The sequence below is a fragment of the Chinchilla lanigera genome, unplaced genomic scaffold, assembly GCF_000276665.1.
Source record: "Chinchilla lanigera isolate Chin_1 unplaced genomic scaffold, ChiLan1.0 scaffold00060, whole genome shotgun sequence".
Taxonomy (NCBI): Eukaryota; Metazoa; Chordata; class Mammalia; order Rodentia; family Chinchillidae; genus Chinchilla; species Chinchilla lanigera.
Genome location: NW_004955461.1, coordinates 12751910 through 12767401, shown reverse-complemented (window position 1 = coordinate 12767401; position 15492 = coordinate 12751910). Strand labels below are relative to the sequence as shown.

Sequence of the window (15492 nt, the reverse complement as noted above, 5' to 3'; positions counted from 1 at the left end):
TGGTACATGTGGATCTTACCATCCTTGCCTCCTATGAGGTAGAGACCAAAGTCAGGGCTTCCAGATCACAGAGGTGTCCACAGAGCCTTGGCCTTGGGAACTGAAGGCCCTAGGTGCTGTCTTGGTTCACATCTCACTCGCAAGTTACATCGCACCTCTGCTCCACATTACCTTGGGCCTCACTGAAGAGGAAGAGTTGCAGTGCCCCTGGTGATGCTGATGACCACCCTGGAGTCTTGTTCATTAAGTGTTACGCTCAGGCTCTTCCACGTGCATTGCCACAGTGGCCAGCAGATCCAAGCAGGTCTCACAGTGACTGTTCCTTCCCAACACACCATCAGGTGACAGTGAAAGAATTCTCACACCAGATTTATCTACATGTTCATGCCATGGGCTGTTCCAGCTTCAGCTGGGTGAGGACCAAGGACCGCAATTCTCATCCTCCCCCTCCTTCTCAAACCGTAAGCTGGCCCTGAGTTCTTAGCACCGCCCAGCCCACTGGGTCAGCTCCTTGAGATAGGTGCCAATCAAGTGTTCCAGGGGCTGGGCTTCAATTCTCTCTCAGGCACACCTGACACCTGCTCAGGGTTCACCCTGCTCTCACCTCCCTCTGCATGTATTTCTCTAGTTTTACAAGGAATCTTTCATTAGCAAGTGGTTTGGTTTTATTTCCATATATTTGGAACATAATAAAATATGGTCTGATTTCACCATCTTAGTACAATTACAGCCAACACTGTGGCCCATTCTGCAGCATTCACCCTTAAAGACCCACTTTCTTTTCACACAGCCACACACTGGCTGCTCACTTCTGTGTGCTGTTGACTGTTCGTATATCCAGTGCTTTTCCCTGGTGGCTATATAGTTGTTAGGACTTATTTGCAATGATTGTGCAATGTTCCATTGGTGCGTAAACAGTAATTCGTGTGCTCATGTCACCCAGAACTGATAAGAAGTATGAAAGAGCAATTTAGAAAAAAAATGATCCCTCTGCTTGTTGAATCTTGATTCTTCCTGCATTCCGGCATTGTGGACCTGAGGAGCCTCCCTGCACCTGTCAGCTGGCCTATACATGGTGCCAGGACTCTCAGCTCCCTTACACATGGGGCTGGGGCTGATCAAGGTACCTTCTACACTGTCTTCTTCCTTAAGAAAGAAAATTGAAGACAGCCCCTAAAAATCACAAACTATGGTTTAAGTGTATATGATTTTAAACGGGGGCCATAAAAGATCTAAAAATGTACATACATGACCACTGACCTGTGTAGCCTGTAGTCTGATTACAAATGTGCAGACAGTTACATTGATTTATTCACCCATTCATTCTTTCACTAGCCTACCACACCCCAAGGTGCCAGCCTGCCTGTCTCAAACATTGGCATGAACTTCTCTAACTCTTGGCTCTGGCATCACTTCCTCAGAGTCTTCCTAAATCCCTGGCCTGTCCCAGAGCCCCCATTTCTGTGCCTCTCAAAGTCCTAGAGCCCGGTCACTTGCACTGTGTCTGTCATACCTGAAGCATGACACATACGCACCTTCCTGAGTTCTGGGTATTCACTGCGTGCTGCAGCACATGGAGCGAGGTTCACAGTGGTTATCTGTGAAGCGCTGGTGTGGTGTGAGGCACCACATGGGAGAGGATGTAGGAACCAAAATGGAACCGACACTGCAGGTGGCCTTCACCAACTTTTGGAGATGTGTAGCATGAGTCCAGATGATTTATTTTTGAGCTCAGACCAAGATAATTATGGCTGTAAGAGCGGAGGTGACATCAAAGAGGAAGCTGTATCTTGTCATCCAGGAAATGTCACAGAGAAAGCGCTCTGGAGCAAGCCAGCCCGGGAATATGGCATCGGTGCTCCTGGATGTGATAGTCTCGGCTGAGTTTCTGCACAGTAATGAGATCTGCTTTCTCGGAGCCTTGAAGACCAAGAAACAGGGCTGTGTGGGCCATGTGCCAGGCAGCTTTGCCCTTCTGAGCTGGGTTAGCCACTTGAGCTACTGGAACCTCAGTTTGCTCCTCTGAAGTTTGGAAATGGTCATTTCTTCCTGAAGTTGTTAGAAGGTTGGATTAGGTAAGAGAAGCAATGTGACTGACACGGGCACAGTTGTTCACTTCTGACGCTGCTGTGTTTCAGGAGAAACCCACCTAGCTGCACATGCTTAGTACTTTGTTTCTGCAGGGGCACTGCTCAGAATCAACACCCTTTTCCATATGATGCTGGGCAGGATCTCCAGCGAGCTTGTGGAAGCTGATATTGAAACTAAGCAAGAAGGCTGCATTCCTATGAAAATGCCAGATCCGGAAGTTCTGGAGTTCTCTCCTCTGTGTGCAGATGGGGAAACTGAGACAGTATGCTTCCCAGTGCGAGGTGGCCTACTGCAAGGACAGCAAGTGCCAGAAACTCCCAATCTGGGCTGGTCCACTGAAGCACACCAAGGCAGAAGTGCACAGTGATCAAATTCTCCCCGTGGGTGTCTCTCTCTGAGTTGGCCCACAGTCCTTCCTTCTGCAGAGGGCAACTTCTGGGGGAAGTGGCAGAAGTGGAGGGCCATGTCCAGGCAAGGGCTGGGGGAGAAAGTCCAGCCCCAGTTCCTTTGCCCTTATTGGGTGGCATTGCTGTCCCCCTGCACAGTGACTCTGGGACTTCTGGGTGGGCCCAGAGCTGGGCTCTCCAGTGTGACCTTTGCAAAGTGATTTAACTTCTGAGTCTTCAGTTTTCTAAATGCAGAGATTAAGTGTATTACTGACTGCATAATGCTTTAGTGTGAGTCAATTCAAAGGCTTAGAACGGTGCTGGGCAGTATGTTGTCCCTGTAGGTAAGAGGAGAGGCAGACACAGAGAGAGAAGGTTGTGGGTATGAGATAGGACTCCCCTAGCTTAGCTTTACAGGTGCCTTCTGCCTCCCTTGCTTATGTACTGTGTGATCTGGGGAGAAGTAAGTCTGTTCTCTGAACCTCCATTTCGCACTTATCCTTCAAAGAGGCTGTGCTTTGTGATACTTTTGACCCCTTTCCAGTTCCTGTATTTAATGGCTGCTTGACATCGTTACTTTTCTCAGGAACCTCCCTCATTTCTTACATCAGCAAGAAGGAAGTTTCTGTCTTCCCTGAAACAGGCTCATCCAGCTGCCTGGCCTTACCAAGCTTGGCCTCACAATGTTCCAGCTCTGTCTTAGCTGAGAGACGCCACCCATCCATCACTGAGGCCACTTTGACAACCTTGTGCAAGATGTTCTCAGTTACCTAGGAGGCAGCACTTCCTTTAGGGTTTTCAGAAGGCATCTCTGCAAACATCAAGATGACTCAGGCTTTGCATGTGTGAGAAGATCCTGGTGGTCCAGGGTCACTGAAGCCCATATGGGCTGAGTGCTGCTGGGCTCGGGATGATTGGCAAACTGTAAGATGCCTCTACAAAGGCTCAGAGGACAGAGTCCACTCACTAAAGGCATCAAAACATGGACATTCTGAGCCCCAGTTCCGTCTGGAAAACCATTTCCCATGACAACCAGAGGTGACTGGCAGCATTCACTCTCCAGGCATCCTGAATAGGAATGCTTAGAGAGAGGGTCACAGTGAAGTGGAAAGAGCAACAGCTTTGCAGTCAGAGGACCTGCACGTCCCCGTGGTGGTGCTTCTGTGAGCCCTGGGACCTTAGACAGACTTTAAAGCCTCTGACTGTAAGATGTATGCTGGGTGGGGTTACAGGAAGACCCATTCCCTGATTCATCTGACCTCCCTGTATGGAGCAGCTACCCAGCAACCTGAGATCTCAAGCACCAGTGTCCTGAGTACCCCCCATGACGCTTTCTGTGAATCTTAGGTTGGGTTGCTCTTAAAACTGGGTGGTGGCAGAGTCTCTCACCTAAAGGATGAGACAGCACCTTGGTGGCTGAGAACTGGTTTGGAGGTTCCTACAGGGCTGCAGGCAGCCTTCATGACTCTCAGGTCCTCAGATACTCACTTTCACCTTCCCAAGCAGGTTGGACTCTTTCTTGGACCACAAGGTCAAGGCATGTATCCCCTTGCTAGAGAAGGATGGGAGCATAACTGGGTGGGTTTGAGCTTCTTGAGGACCCAGAACATGTGTTCCGTTCAGTCTTGTACCTGAGGCCACACCATGCAGCCTGAGTCCAGTAAGGTGTCTCAGGGGGCTTCCAGAGTGCACTGCGGAATCCTGCATGGTATTAATTGGTACCAGGCACACATCTGTTCACTTGCTGGGCGTGCCAGACGTGTGGAGGTCACAAGCCACATCATAGGAGAGTCCTGCCCAGTAAAACTCAAAGCTCGTGGGGAATACAGGGCATGCCAGTTGCAGACAGAGAGTCTGGGGAAGGCAGAGAGAGGATACCTGGGTTCCAAGAGAAACGACTCTGGATGGGGCCAGAGGGCCTTGAGGAGGCAGCAGCAGTCTAGCCGGGTGGTGATGGTGTAGCTTATCCTGGACCAGGTATTTCTCCACTTGGCTTGAAGAAAGAAGGACCAGAAACCAAAGCAAAGGCAAACAGAGCACTTTGAATGTCCCTAGGCAGTAAGTACATTCTGGTAGGAATGGAGGTATTAGAGGTTGGAGGTATTAGAATTCTGCCAAAGGCCATGGAATTAGAACTGGAAAGAGCTGCCATGTGTGTGCCCACAGCATGGGCCATCCTGTTGTTGCTGTGTCGTCTTTGAGGTGGTAGGCAGAGGTCAGCAATGAAGACCACTTTCTTGAAGAGGCTCACAGGGCGCCATCCAGCTGCAGGCCAGGGAACTGTGTGCTCAGTGATAGTAGCATCTGACTGCAGTGGTGGCCCTGAGGAAGACACGGGACACAAACAGTAGTGCAGTGCAGGCCAGTGGGGAGTAGGGCTCCATCCAGAGATAAGGAACATGGAGCCGGGGAAGAGGGGACTGCATGCCGGAGGACGAGCGCCTGGTAGGGAGGTAGAGCTTATGGTGGTGGTGATGGGGAAGTGGGTCAAGAGGAAAAGGGGGAAAAGGGACAGGCAGGTTGTCTCCTTGGAGGAAGGCATGAAAGAAGGCTGGGGCTGATTTCTGGGAATTGATCCCAGATGTTCCTCAGGTTTCCATTATGGATGAGGAGGTGTGATAGGAACACAGTGCATAGCCCCCTCCCATGGTAAATGTGCCCATCATAAATTCTCCAAATTACCTGGAGTGTGCGGCCCAGGGCCTCCTGCGTTCCACCGTGAGCGGGGCCAGTGCACCCTCTGCTGTCAGACATGTGGAACTGCATAGGTGGGCTTGCCGGTGACTGGGTGGGGTGGGGGGCTGGGGAGGCTATTTGTGCTTCACAGCTAGCACTGGCGTAGAAATGCCACAGCTTCCTTTTGAGGACTGATGAGTAGCCCTATTGTCGACTTGATCAGGTTGAGAAATGCCCAGAAATCCATAAATCACATGTTGGAGAGTGTCTGTGAGGGTGTTTCCAGGGATGATTGACAGGTGGGACAGCAAACTGAGGGGAGACCAGTCCTGAAGCGGGGCGGGACCTTCCATTAGGCTGGGGCCCTGGTGGAACAAAACCGGAAAGAGCCGGAAGAAGCAGCCAGTGCATGCTCTCTCACCCTCCCTGCTTCCTGTCTGCCATGAGGTGAGGATCTGTCCTCCTTCGTGCCGTGCTGCCATGACATTTCCTGGTCTCTGGCTCTCTTTCCCAGTCTCTTTCTGCTCCCCTCACCTCTCCCGCTCCCGTCATCTTCACTTCTGTGGCCCCTCTGATGGAGACTCATTGTCAGCGTGCCGTGGTGCCTGGGTGCTGACAGGTGGCCTTCACTGCTGTCCCTGTGCCCACCCAGGCCCTCTCTAACCCCTGCTACTACCCTTATTGCAGCTGGAGGACTCTTGTCTCCACATTCACTCATCCTTGTGAGCAAGTGTGAGGTGGTAAGGAACAGGGCCTTGGGTACAAGCTGAGCCCTCTGCTTTGAGGCAGACGTTGTAAAGTGGCCCCTGGTCATCACGTCTACCTTCTCTCTGTGCCCTGAGAAGGTGCTAGGCTCCAGGTGACATGTAGAGAGCTCTGCCCTGGAAATCAGGGGACCCTGGTTTTTGTCCCATTGCATTATTCAGTTCTGGGTGGTTCTGGACACAGCACACCCCTGCAGCTGTCAGTGTCTCACCTGTACTTGGAGGGTGAGGTCCCACAGACTCCAAGACCAAGACCAGCTCACCCAGCCTGGGAACTGAGGGAGAGGCTGGCACACTTCCCAGTCTTGCTCAGGCCTGCAGGTAGCAGGGACAGGGTGAGAGTTAAGGGTCAGGAGGCCCTGGCTGTCATGCCAGTGTCACATGCTCAGGTGGGGTTACTAAGTGGCTTCTTGTCCTCAGGTCTCATTTTCCTCATCTGTATGCAAGCCTGCCAACCACACACAGAGAAGAAGTAAGAGCAGGTTTGCAATCACTTGGCAGAGAGAGAATGCAGGCAGCTCTTCTCTTGATTCCCCCAAGTCTCTTGTGATGAAAGGGCTTTTGAAAGAAGTCATACATACTTGCGCCTGAAACTAAAAGTATGGACATCAGTTACCTGGATATGTGAAATAATTTGAGAAAGGTAGAAATGTATGATTATGTTTACATTGATGCAAGATGAGAAAGAACCATAAAGTGCAGAGCTGAGAGAGGTGCTGGAACCCCCCACCTCTAGGTTCAAATCAGTGGATTGGGGAGGGATCCTTGGAAGTTGGCTGAGAGTCATTGGGGTCACCACTTGGGAATCTAAGCTGTGCTGCTCCTCTCCTGTCCCCTGCTTGCATTGAGCAGGGAAGCATTGGTTTTTTTTCCCCAAGTTTAAGAGAGAGACAGAGACAGAGACAGAGACATACTCCAGGAAGCCTGCTGACCCCAAGAAGAAGGGGCACAGACACATGAAGGAGAAAATGCTACAGTGTCCCACCTGTGGCCTGTTGTCACAGGGAACAGCACCAGCATCCACAGGCAGGCCACCTGAGACAGCGCAGCAGTAGGGAACAGAAAGCCATGGTGCTTTTCTTGTATGACAAAAGCATGTGGAAAGAGGAGCAACCATTGTAACAAAGAAATGAAAGACAGAAATAGTGGTTAGGGCAATAAATTCCAGGGAAATACAGGGAGAGTTCAGAACAGCTTTTTTTTTTTTTTAAAGAACAGTTTTCATGTGTTGGCTTTATGTAAGTCAGAAAGTATCATCTGGGGCCAGACTGAGCTCTGGGCTGGTCCTGGGGACATGATGGTGAAAGAATGACCACACTGCATGTCCTTCTGTGAACAAGAAAGAAAATGGGGCCGTGCATACAAATTGAATTAAGAGAGATGAGCATGCGAGCATGCAAGAGGAAAATGGGGCAGCTAACTAGATGAAAAGGTCAGGCAGGTGACACTGAAGTTGAGCCCTAGAGGGAGCTGAGCAGCCAGCAGAGGGGACAGCAAGCAAGGAAGAAGGAAACTGTGGCTCCCTGCCACTGGGGAGGAGACTGCTGATGTCAGTGAGTGCCTGTCTGAGCATCCACACTTCTCCGTCACCTGAGTTTTTGAGGCCACCTGGAAGGCTGCTGACAGCTAAGAACACTGTACCTGAGCTAACCCATGAGTGGGGCCTCCAGCATCTGTGGGCACTGGCTCAGGGAAGCTAGTGTGTAGGTAGGAGGAGAACACGGGCACTTACTGTCCACCATAGGTCGGTGTTTCAGATGTATCATTTCCTTAGTTGTAAGTATCTTTTGTGTAGTAGGCTATCATTGTTCCCATAAAGCAGAGTGAACAGAACAGTCTCAGAGAGGCAAAGTGAGTTACCAGGTACTAGGTAGTAAGAGATTCAAGGCTGGCTTTGTATGAACATAAGCAGATGGATGGAGATGGGATGGCTGTGAGGATGATGGGTGTTTGTTAGCAACCAGTTCTTGAGGTCTGTTCCAGGCACTGGGGACATAGTAGATGTTCGTATTTATTTATAAGATGAATGTGTGGTGCATGAGATGTGTCTGTAGTCTTCTTCTTGTGTACAATCTCTACCTACTGCTTTGACCTTCATGATGAGGAAAGCATATAGCTCACAAGATCCGCATGCGTGGCCACCCCTGGGTTATAGACTTGGAAGCTCAGCGGGAGCTATGAGTCTCACCTCCACACCTTGACCCGAATGCAAATCAACTCTAGGGCTGGTGCATGCATTTGGCCCTCCTGTGTGCAGAGGTGCCTGGTGCAGCCTGGAGCTGAGTGCTGTCAGAGGCTCGAGGCTTTTGATTGTCCTTCATTTCCATGGAGGTGATCATTTCATTTCCTTGACAGTGGCCATCACTATCCATTATTTATTTATCCACATTCCTGTTCCTTCTTTCTCAGGGGGAGCAAGGCCTGGATGGATTCCCTGGGAAGCCTGGGGAGACAGGAGAGCAGGTAAGTGGGTTTTAGGGCTGATGGGCTAGGTTTTGTGAGAGCACAGGAATGGGTGGACCCTGATATGGGCCACTAGGCCCTTGAGCCCTCAACTTTCTTCTTGTTCAGGTGAGGGCAACAGGGGCGTTGTGACTAGACCAGTGCCCAGAGCGACTGTGGGAACTCCTGGGTGGAGGCAGTCTCACTGCTTTCAATGCTGTCACTGGTGTAGAGACCACAGTTGGTGTGCAAGTGTTCCGAGTGGTGTACACACAGGGTAGTCATTGCAAGCTTGTCCAGAGAGCAAACGGTTAGAAGGAACCCAGGTGCTCCACGCTAAAAACTCATTGGATAACTCAGGTGCATTGACATGGGAGTATGAGATGGAGCTTTGCAAATTCATCATTGTTGATGGAGACTGTCTGTGAATCATACTGCTAAATGGGGAAGAATATGTCTGTGACTTATACAGACAGGGACTGCCTCTGGAGCACAAGTGGGTACCAGTGTGTGACCTGTTAGGAATTGGGTTACACAATAGGAGGGAAGCTGGGGAGAGGGAAACAAGCAAAGCTTCATTGATATTTGCAGCTGCTCCTCATCACTAGTATCACTACCTCAGCTCCCCCTCCCACCAAATGAGCATCTGCATTGGATTCTTGCAGGAGCACAGACCTGCTGTGAACGGAGTATGAAAGGGATCTAGACTGGGTGCTCCTTTGAATCTTCCCCAAACCATGCCTGCGTCCCTTACCTCTGCCCTCTATAAAAAAGTTGTCTTCCATGAAACTGGTCCCTCTTGCCAAAAAGGCTGGTGACTGAGGTTCTAAGGGGATAAAAAGAAAACTGTTGTCTCAGTTGCCCCAGAAGAGGACTAGATGGCTGGCTGATATGGTGGGAAGGCAACTTTAATCCATTTAAATTTGTATCATATAATCATGTCATCTATCCTAAAAGAAACTTAAATATTTAAATGAGTAAAAAATAAAAATTCAATAAAACCTAAAGCCATACTGAACACTGTTAGGAAAATGCTTACCATATTGGATGGTGTAATTTAACGTAATGTGTCAGTCAATATGTTAATGTAAATACAAATATAAAATAAAGCACATATGTTAATTATGTTTAATCTATAATTGTAATAAATGTGTCAATTTCAGTACACTGTAGTAATATAGATTAAATAACTATCAATAGTTAGTTATTTCCGTTACCAAGAAATAATATCTAGATTTACAGTTATTTCACTCAGCAAATTGGATTCCTATGTTTTTATATCTCTCCTTCCTTCCCTAAGCGCTATAACATAAACAGAAAACCATGTTCTTATGTATTTGCCAGGATCATGACTCAAAGAGCAGTTCAGTAGTCCACAGCTTGAATGTCCAATAATTGATTCAGTTGCTTAAAAATAGGCAGGCAAAAGACAAATAGTTGTGCTGCCTCTGGCCAGACCTGGCGCTTGCCACTTGGTGCTGGCCCAGAGAGAAAGAAGGCTCTTTCCCTGACAGGGTGGGAAGCACAGTGGACTAGCGCAGAGCTCAAGTTTGCTGGTCTCAGGGGAGTGTCTGAAGATGCAGAGGGCTCACCCTGGGTCCTGCTGTGGGGCCTGTGGCTCCAGTAAAGCTTGCTGTTCCAGGTGGAAGGAAGCACATATGCTGGTGTGCACACCCTTGAGGGTGTCTCTGCAGTAAGATGCATTTTCCCAGAACTCCCTCTGCCCAGGGTAACTGCTGCTTGTCCATCTGACCTCTAGGTCCCCCTACCTGCCTGGAGTCTGCTGTAAGGATGCCAGGGTGAGGCCCTAGGCCTCTGTTTTCCCCTTCTGTAGTTTACAAGCTCAGGGTCTCCTAACCATCTTGAAAGATGACATTATGTGAGGACACTGGAGAGAAGGACTATGTCTTTATCACGCCCCATGCCGGCTCTCTGTGTGTGTTTCCTTGTAGCAGGAGTGAGTCTTGGCCAGGTTGGGGAAGCCCCTTCTTTCTTTGAGTCTGGAGACGCAGCGGGTCCTGAGTCCTGCAAATTTGGATAAGACTCCATCCGACTTCATCCTCTGTGCTCCTGTGCTCAGGCAAGACCCGGGCGATTACTTCCCCTCCTCTTGTCAGGAATTCTCTCTGATGGGTTCCTCCATCCCCTAAGGAAATGCCCCCCTCCTCAAAATTTAGTGCCCACACTGGAGTGACAATGCAATTTCAAACAGGGAAACATGGAGATGCAGGATTTAGGTTAGTTGAGGAAGAACCATAAGGACAGTGTAGAAAGTCTAGTCTAAGGGCACTGAGCTTCTGGGAAAATCCAAGCTCTAATTCAGAGCTACAATTGCTCCAGAAGAAGTTTCCTTCTCCTCTCACTATCTGGGTAACCCCAGTGCCTTCCTTAACCCAGCTTTGCTTTCTTTCCTTCAGGGAAGACCTGGCCTTCCTGGTATGACAGGACCCCAGGGAGAGAAGGTAAGCCAGACCCAGGCTTCAGACATCCAGGGCTCTGGGCTGGAGGGTGTGAAAGGCCACCTGGACAAACCAGGGTGGGACAGGCAGGAGGATGGGGCAGGAGTTCCGGGAACATAGAGTGACACAGAGTAGGGGTGAGGTGGGCATCAGGACTCAGCTGACAAGATACTTCTGGCTGTTGTATTTGAATTATTTTTCCTTCCTTTAGGAATATAAATGAGTTTTTAAAAAGAAACCACCCTACCTTATCAAATCCAGAGGTATTAAAATGTTTTGCTATTTCAAATGGTTTTGGACTAAAAAAGACCATGAATGAACACAAAAGATGACCTTAGGAACTCTTTCCTCCTTTTCCTCTTCTCCTTTTCTCTCGTCCATGTTTCATACCTGACTTTTATCAACCAAGAATCCTGAGTGTACCAGGCCTTTAATCAACAAAGCCCAGCTTGTGTCCTAGCGTACTGGTCATCTGTGTTGCCATACTTGTCAACAAGGCTTCACCAAGTCTGCTGTTTAGAATTTCTGTACATCAGCCCAAATGGCGGCATGTTCTTTGCAAACTGTAACATGCCTGTGATGACATGTGGAAATGATCACTTTCCTAATAATTTAGAGTGAGGGAGAGCAGTGGACAAGGTAGGTGTTGGGTTTGGGTTGAGGCAGGAGGGATGAGGAAATACAACCTTGTGTGAAAAAAAAGAGACTGCTTCTGCACTACTGGTGGGAGTGTAGATTGGTGAAACCACTGTGGAAATCAGTGTGCAGTTTCCTCCCAAAACTAGGATTAGAAATCTTACTTAACCCAGCTATTCCCCTTCTGGATGTTTTCCCAAAAGAATTAAAAAGCATCATACCACAGTGATATATGTGCACTCATGTTTATAGCAGCACAATTTGTCATAGCTAAATCTTGGAAACAACCCAAATGCTATCAACTGAGGAATAGATAAAAAAAGATGTGGTATTTTTATACAATGGAGTATTACTCAGCTATAAAAAAGATAAACTTGAGGCTTTTATAGGAAAATGGATGCAACTGGAGACTATACTCGTAAGTGAAATAAATCAGACTCCCATATGTTAAAATTGTATTGTCTCCCTAGTGTAAGAACCTGAAAGAGTAAATAAAACCCAAAATGTACAATAGATATTATGAAAAGGAAAGAACTCGCTCAGAGGAGGAAACAACTGGGATGAGGGAAAGGAGAAAAAGAAAGAAAAACGGAAGGGAAAAAAATATATACATGTATGTAGAAGGAGAGCTGGGATAACTGTACTGCTGAAGTCTGGTGGTTTATTGAAAGGAACAGTTAATGCCTAATTTTTTTTCTTTCTGACCAATTTCGCATGCTTGTCTCAAGTGGTCTAAGCAGCAAATTTGAAGGCAGTAATATGCAATATAGCAACCATTGGTGAATTCCTACCATCTTATCTAGTGAAGCTCTGTATTGTTTCTAATATTTTTTTATTCTCTTTAATGGTAAGATCAATCTTGCATTCTTACATCTGGTAATCTGAGCAACTTCGTTGAGGATAGCAATATGTAATATAATGGCCACAGTTAATTCCTATCATTTTGTTCTGAAACCTTGTATCATTTTTATTGTTTTTGCTTTGTTTTGCTTTTGACTATGCTGTTAGTATTTTGCTGCTGTTCTTTTTTATTATTCCCTTTTAAAAAAAGAGACTGCTGTCTTTCGAGTTCCTAGATGTACCATAGGAAGACCTCAGACAGCAGGTTGGAGAAGGGTGGGGAGAGCAGGCTGTGGAGTGCAGGAATCCTGTGCTACTGAGATGGTGGATCAGGCAGCTGTGCCTCTCAGAGCAATCACTCCAGGCTCAGGCGAAGGTGTTGATAGGATAGTCTGGTTCCTGCATGTGCTCACAGTAAAGGAAAGGGCTCCTCTGGCTGTCGATCCAGACAGAGTATATGCCTTATAAATAAATAGATAAAAAGCATGGGCTGAACAAACTTCAGCTGAGGAACATGGCAGGAGAGTATTAGTATCTCCCAGCTTGCTCACTTGGGCTTTTGAATTCTAGCTGAGTTAATTATTCTCTCTTCTTCTAGGTGTTTTAGAGGTGAGATGCATTTTGCTGTGCTATCCTGGTGTCAGGATTTTAATAGGCTCTTGTAGTTTCTTGACAAGATGCTAAACCCTAACATAAATATTTTGAGTTTATTTCAAGTCACTAAGAGGGAACGGTGCTTGAAGTTGGACCTTCTAGGTGATGGCTCTATTCCCCACAGCTGCCTATGTGTATATGCATACTTGTGTACATGTGTGGGTGAGCATGTGCACACAAGGGTGTGGGTTTATTATGATTTCCAACCTCCACCCATGCTTATAGATTTAGTTTTGTGTCTAATACTTGGAAAAACACTGAGTTGTTTTATATGATGAATGCAGCACCGGTTAGGGAACAAGGTTAAGGGCCAGACCACTGCTTCGGGGTATTTGTTGGAATACTCAGGAAAGTATTTCACTCTGAAAGACCAGCGGTGAGACACATCTCAGGTGTGACATAGCCTTGGAGAAAGTCATCAGAGTCACACAGGCGGTCTTTTGAAACTCCTTCTTTCTGCAGATGAAAGACAAGAGACCCCTAAATTAAGGGTCTTATTCAAGATCCTGCAGTGGATTTATTTGAGATGAAAGCTTTCAGTTTTTCATGCCCACATGTCCACCCTAGGCTACTGTTATGGTTTATGTAAATATCCCCCATGAGCCTTGTGAGCTCAGAGGCTTTTGGAAGACAATTGGATTATTGGGCTAGATGCCAACTTGCGAGTTGGAGGTGGAGTCTTGTCAAAAGAGGTCAGGGCCCAGGATGATGATGATGATCTGGAAAGGCAGATCCCCTTCCTCATTCCTCCCTTCATTCTTTGCCTCCTGGACACCTTGATGTGAGAAGATTTCCTCTGTACAGGCCCTCCCACCACACCACAGTACCCTGCAAGGACTGAAACTTCTGAAACACAAGTCACAGTAAATTTCTCCTCCCTTAAGTTATGCGAGTTGGGCATTTTATCTCAGCTTTGAGGAAAATGACTAAGATGATGCAGTAGTGCAAGTTGAACTATTAAGAAATGCAGTTTTTATGCCACATTAAGAATTTTACTAAATTGACCAATGTTTGTATTAGTTATCAACTGCTGTGTAACAAATAACCCTAAACCTTAGTAATTTCACAACAGTTTACACAGTTCTGGGGGGTGGGAATCTGGGATCTGGGTCATTTGTGCTTTGGGTCTTTCCTGAGGTTGCAGTAAATCTGCCAGGTGGGATGTGGCTATGTCAGGAGACCCCTGGAACTGGAGAATCCACTTCCAGACTCAGCCATGTGGTCAGTGGCAGGCCTCAGTTCCTTGATGGCTGTTGGCCAGAGACTTTGCTTCTTGTTACAAGGACTTCTCTACTATGATGCTCATAAAATGGAAACTGAGTGAGAGCTCAGGTTCGGGGGAGGGAGAAATCCCAAAACCAAAGCCTTAGTCATTTCATAACCTAATCTTAATGGCACACAGCATCACTTCTGCTGTTACCTTCAGTCATATACAAGAAAGTGAAACAATGCTGCAAGTCACTGCACAAAGTGTGAATGTTGGGAGACAGGGGACACTTGGAGCCTTCCTGGAGGCTGACTACCTCAGCTGCTAAAATGGAGCATTCCATATACTGGAAAGCAAATGACACTTGAAACATGTATCAATCAATAACTCGCTAAAAGTTTGAACTTGAGAAAGTTACTGAATAACTCTGTGCCTCAGTTTTCGCCTAAGATAGCAAAGATCATGTTCTAGAGAAGAGTTAACCCATATCAAGGCCTTAGAGGAAGGCTTGGTACACAGAAACTCTCCAGCATCTGTTAGCTATAGCTACACAACTGTGTATATGAACAAATGCTGGAATTTTCCTTTGCCTTCATAGTAATATAACGTTGTATATCAAAATATTTTATCTCATCTTATGAGCTTCAAGTGATGAACAATTGCTGATTAGATGACTTCAAAGTTGTTTCTATTATGAAAAACTAATTTCTTGATGAATCATGATGATAACAAATACAACAGTGAAAACAACAGAAGTGGATGTCAGTACTCTGGGTTGCTGGGGCAGGAGGATCGCAAGTTTGAGCCCAGCCTGGACAGTTAGTGAGACTCTGTACCAAAGTAAACGATTACAAATGGGTTGTGGATATAGCTTAGTGTGAAGGCCCTAGGTTAGATCCCTAGTACCTGCAATACACACTCACACACTCACTCACAGGGATGTGATAGTGATATACAGCATAAATGAAGATTTAGTTATGAACCCAAAAGATTCATTATGTAGTCACTTATAACTGTCTCTTCTTTGGCACGTAAAAATTACAGGATGGCTTCTAACGATCATATTTCACCAAAATATTAATAAAGTTTGAGGGAGTACAGGAGGAAAACCTTTGATTTGAGGAGCTGGATTCTCATGGAGAAATGCAGAAGGCCTATTTGAGGTGGGATGTGAGTGTGTGGAAGTGTTCATGTGTCCGTGTCCAGGAGAGGCTCTGGAATGACCTGAAGTGGGCTGTGTGGGCATGTGTGTGTCAGTGTGACTATGTGTAGGGTAGTGGCAGATGAGAGAGAGAAAGCATGGAATGAAGAGATACTTCCAAGGACTCAATTACATG

At 47.1% G+C, this 15492-nt stretch overlaps 1 protein-coding gene across 1 annotated transcript in view; it reads left to right on the top strand.

Moving 5' to 3' along the window:
- The window catches only part of Col22a1 (collagen, type XXII, alpha 1), a gene marked incomplete in the record, with an annotated part of 274405 nt that overhangs the window by 103452 nt on the left and 155461 nt on the right, over positions 1-15492 (top strand). Inside the window, 2 exon segments of the mRNA XM_013521350.1 lie at positions 8327-8380; positions 10777-10821. Of these exon segments, the coding sequence (XP_013376804.1) occupies positions 8327-8380; positions 10777-10821 (99 nt within the window).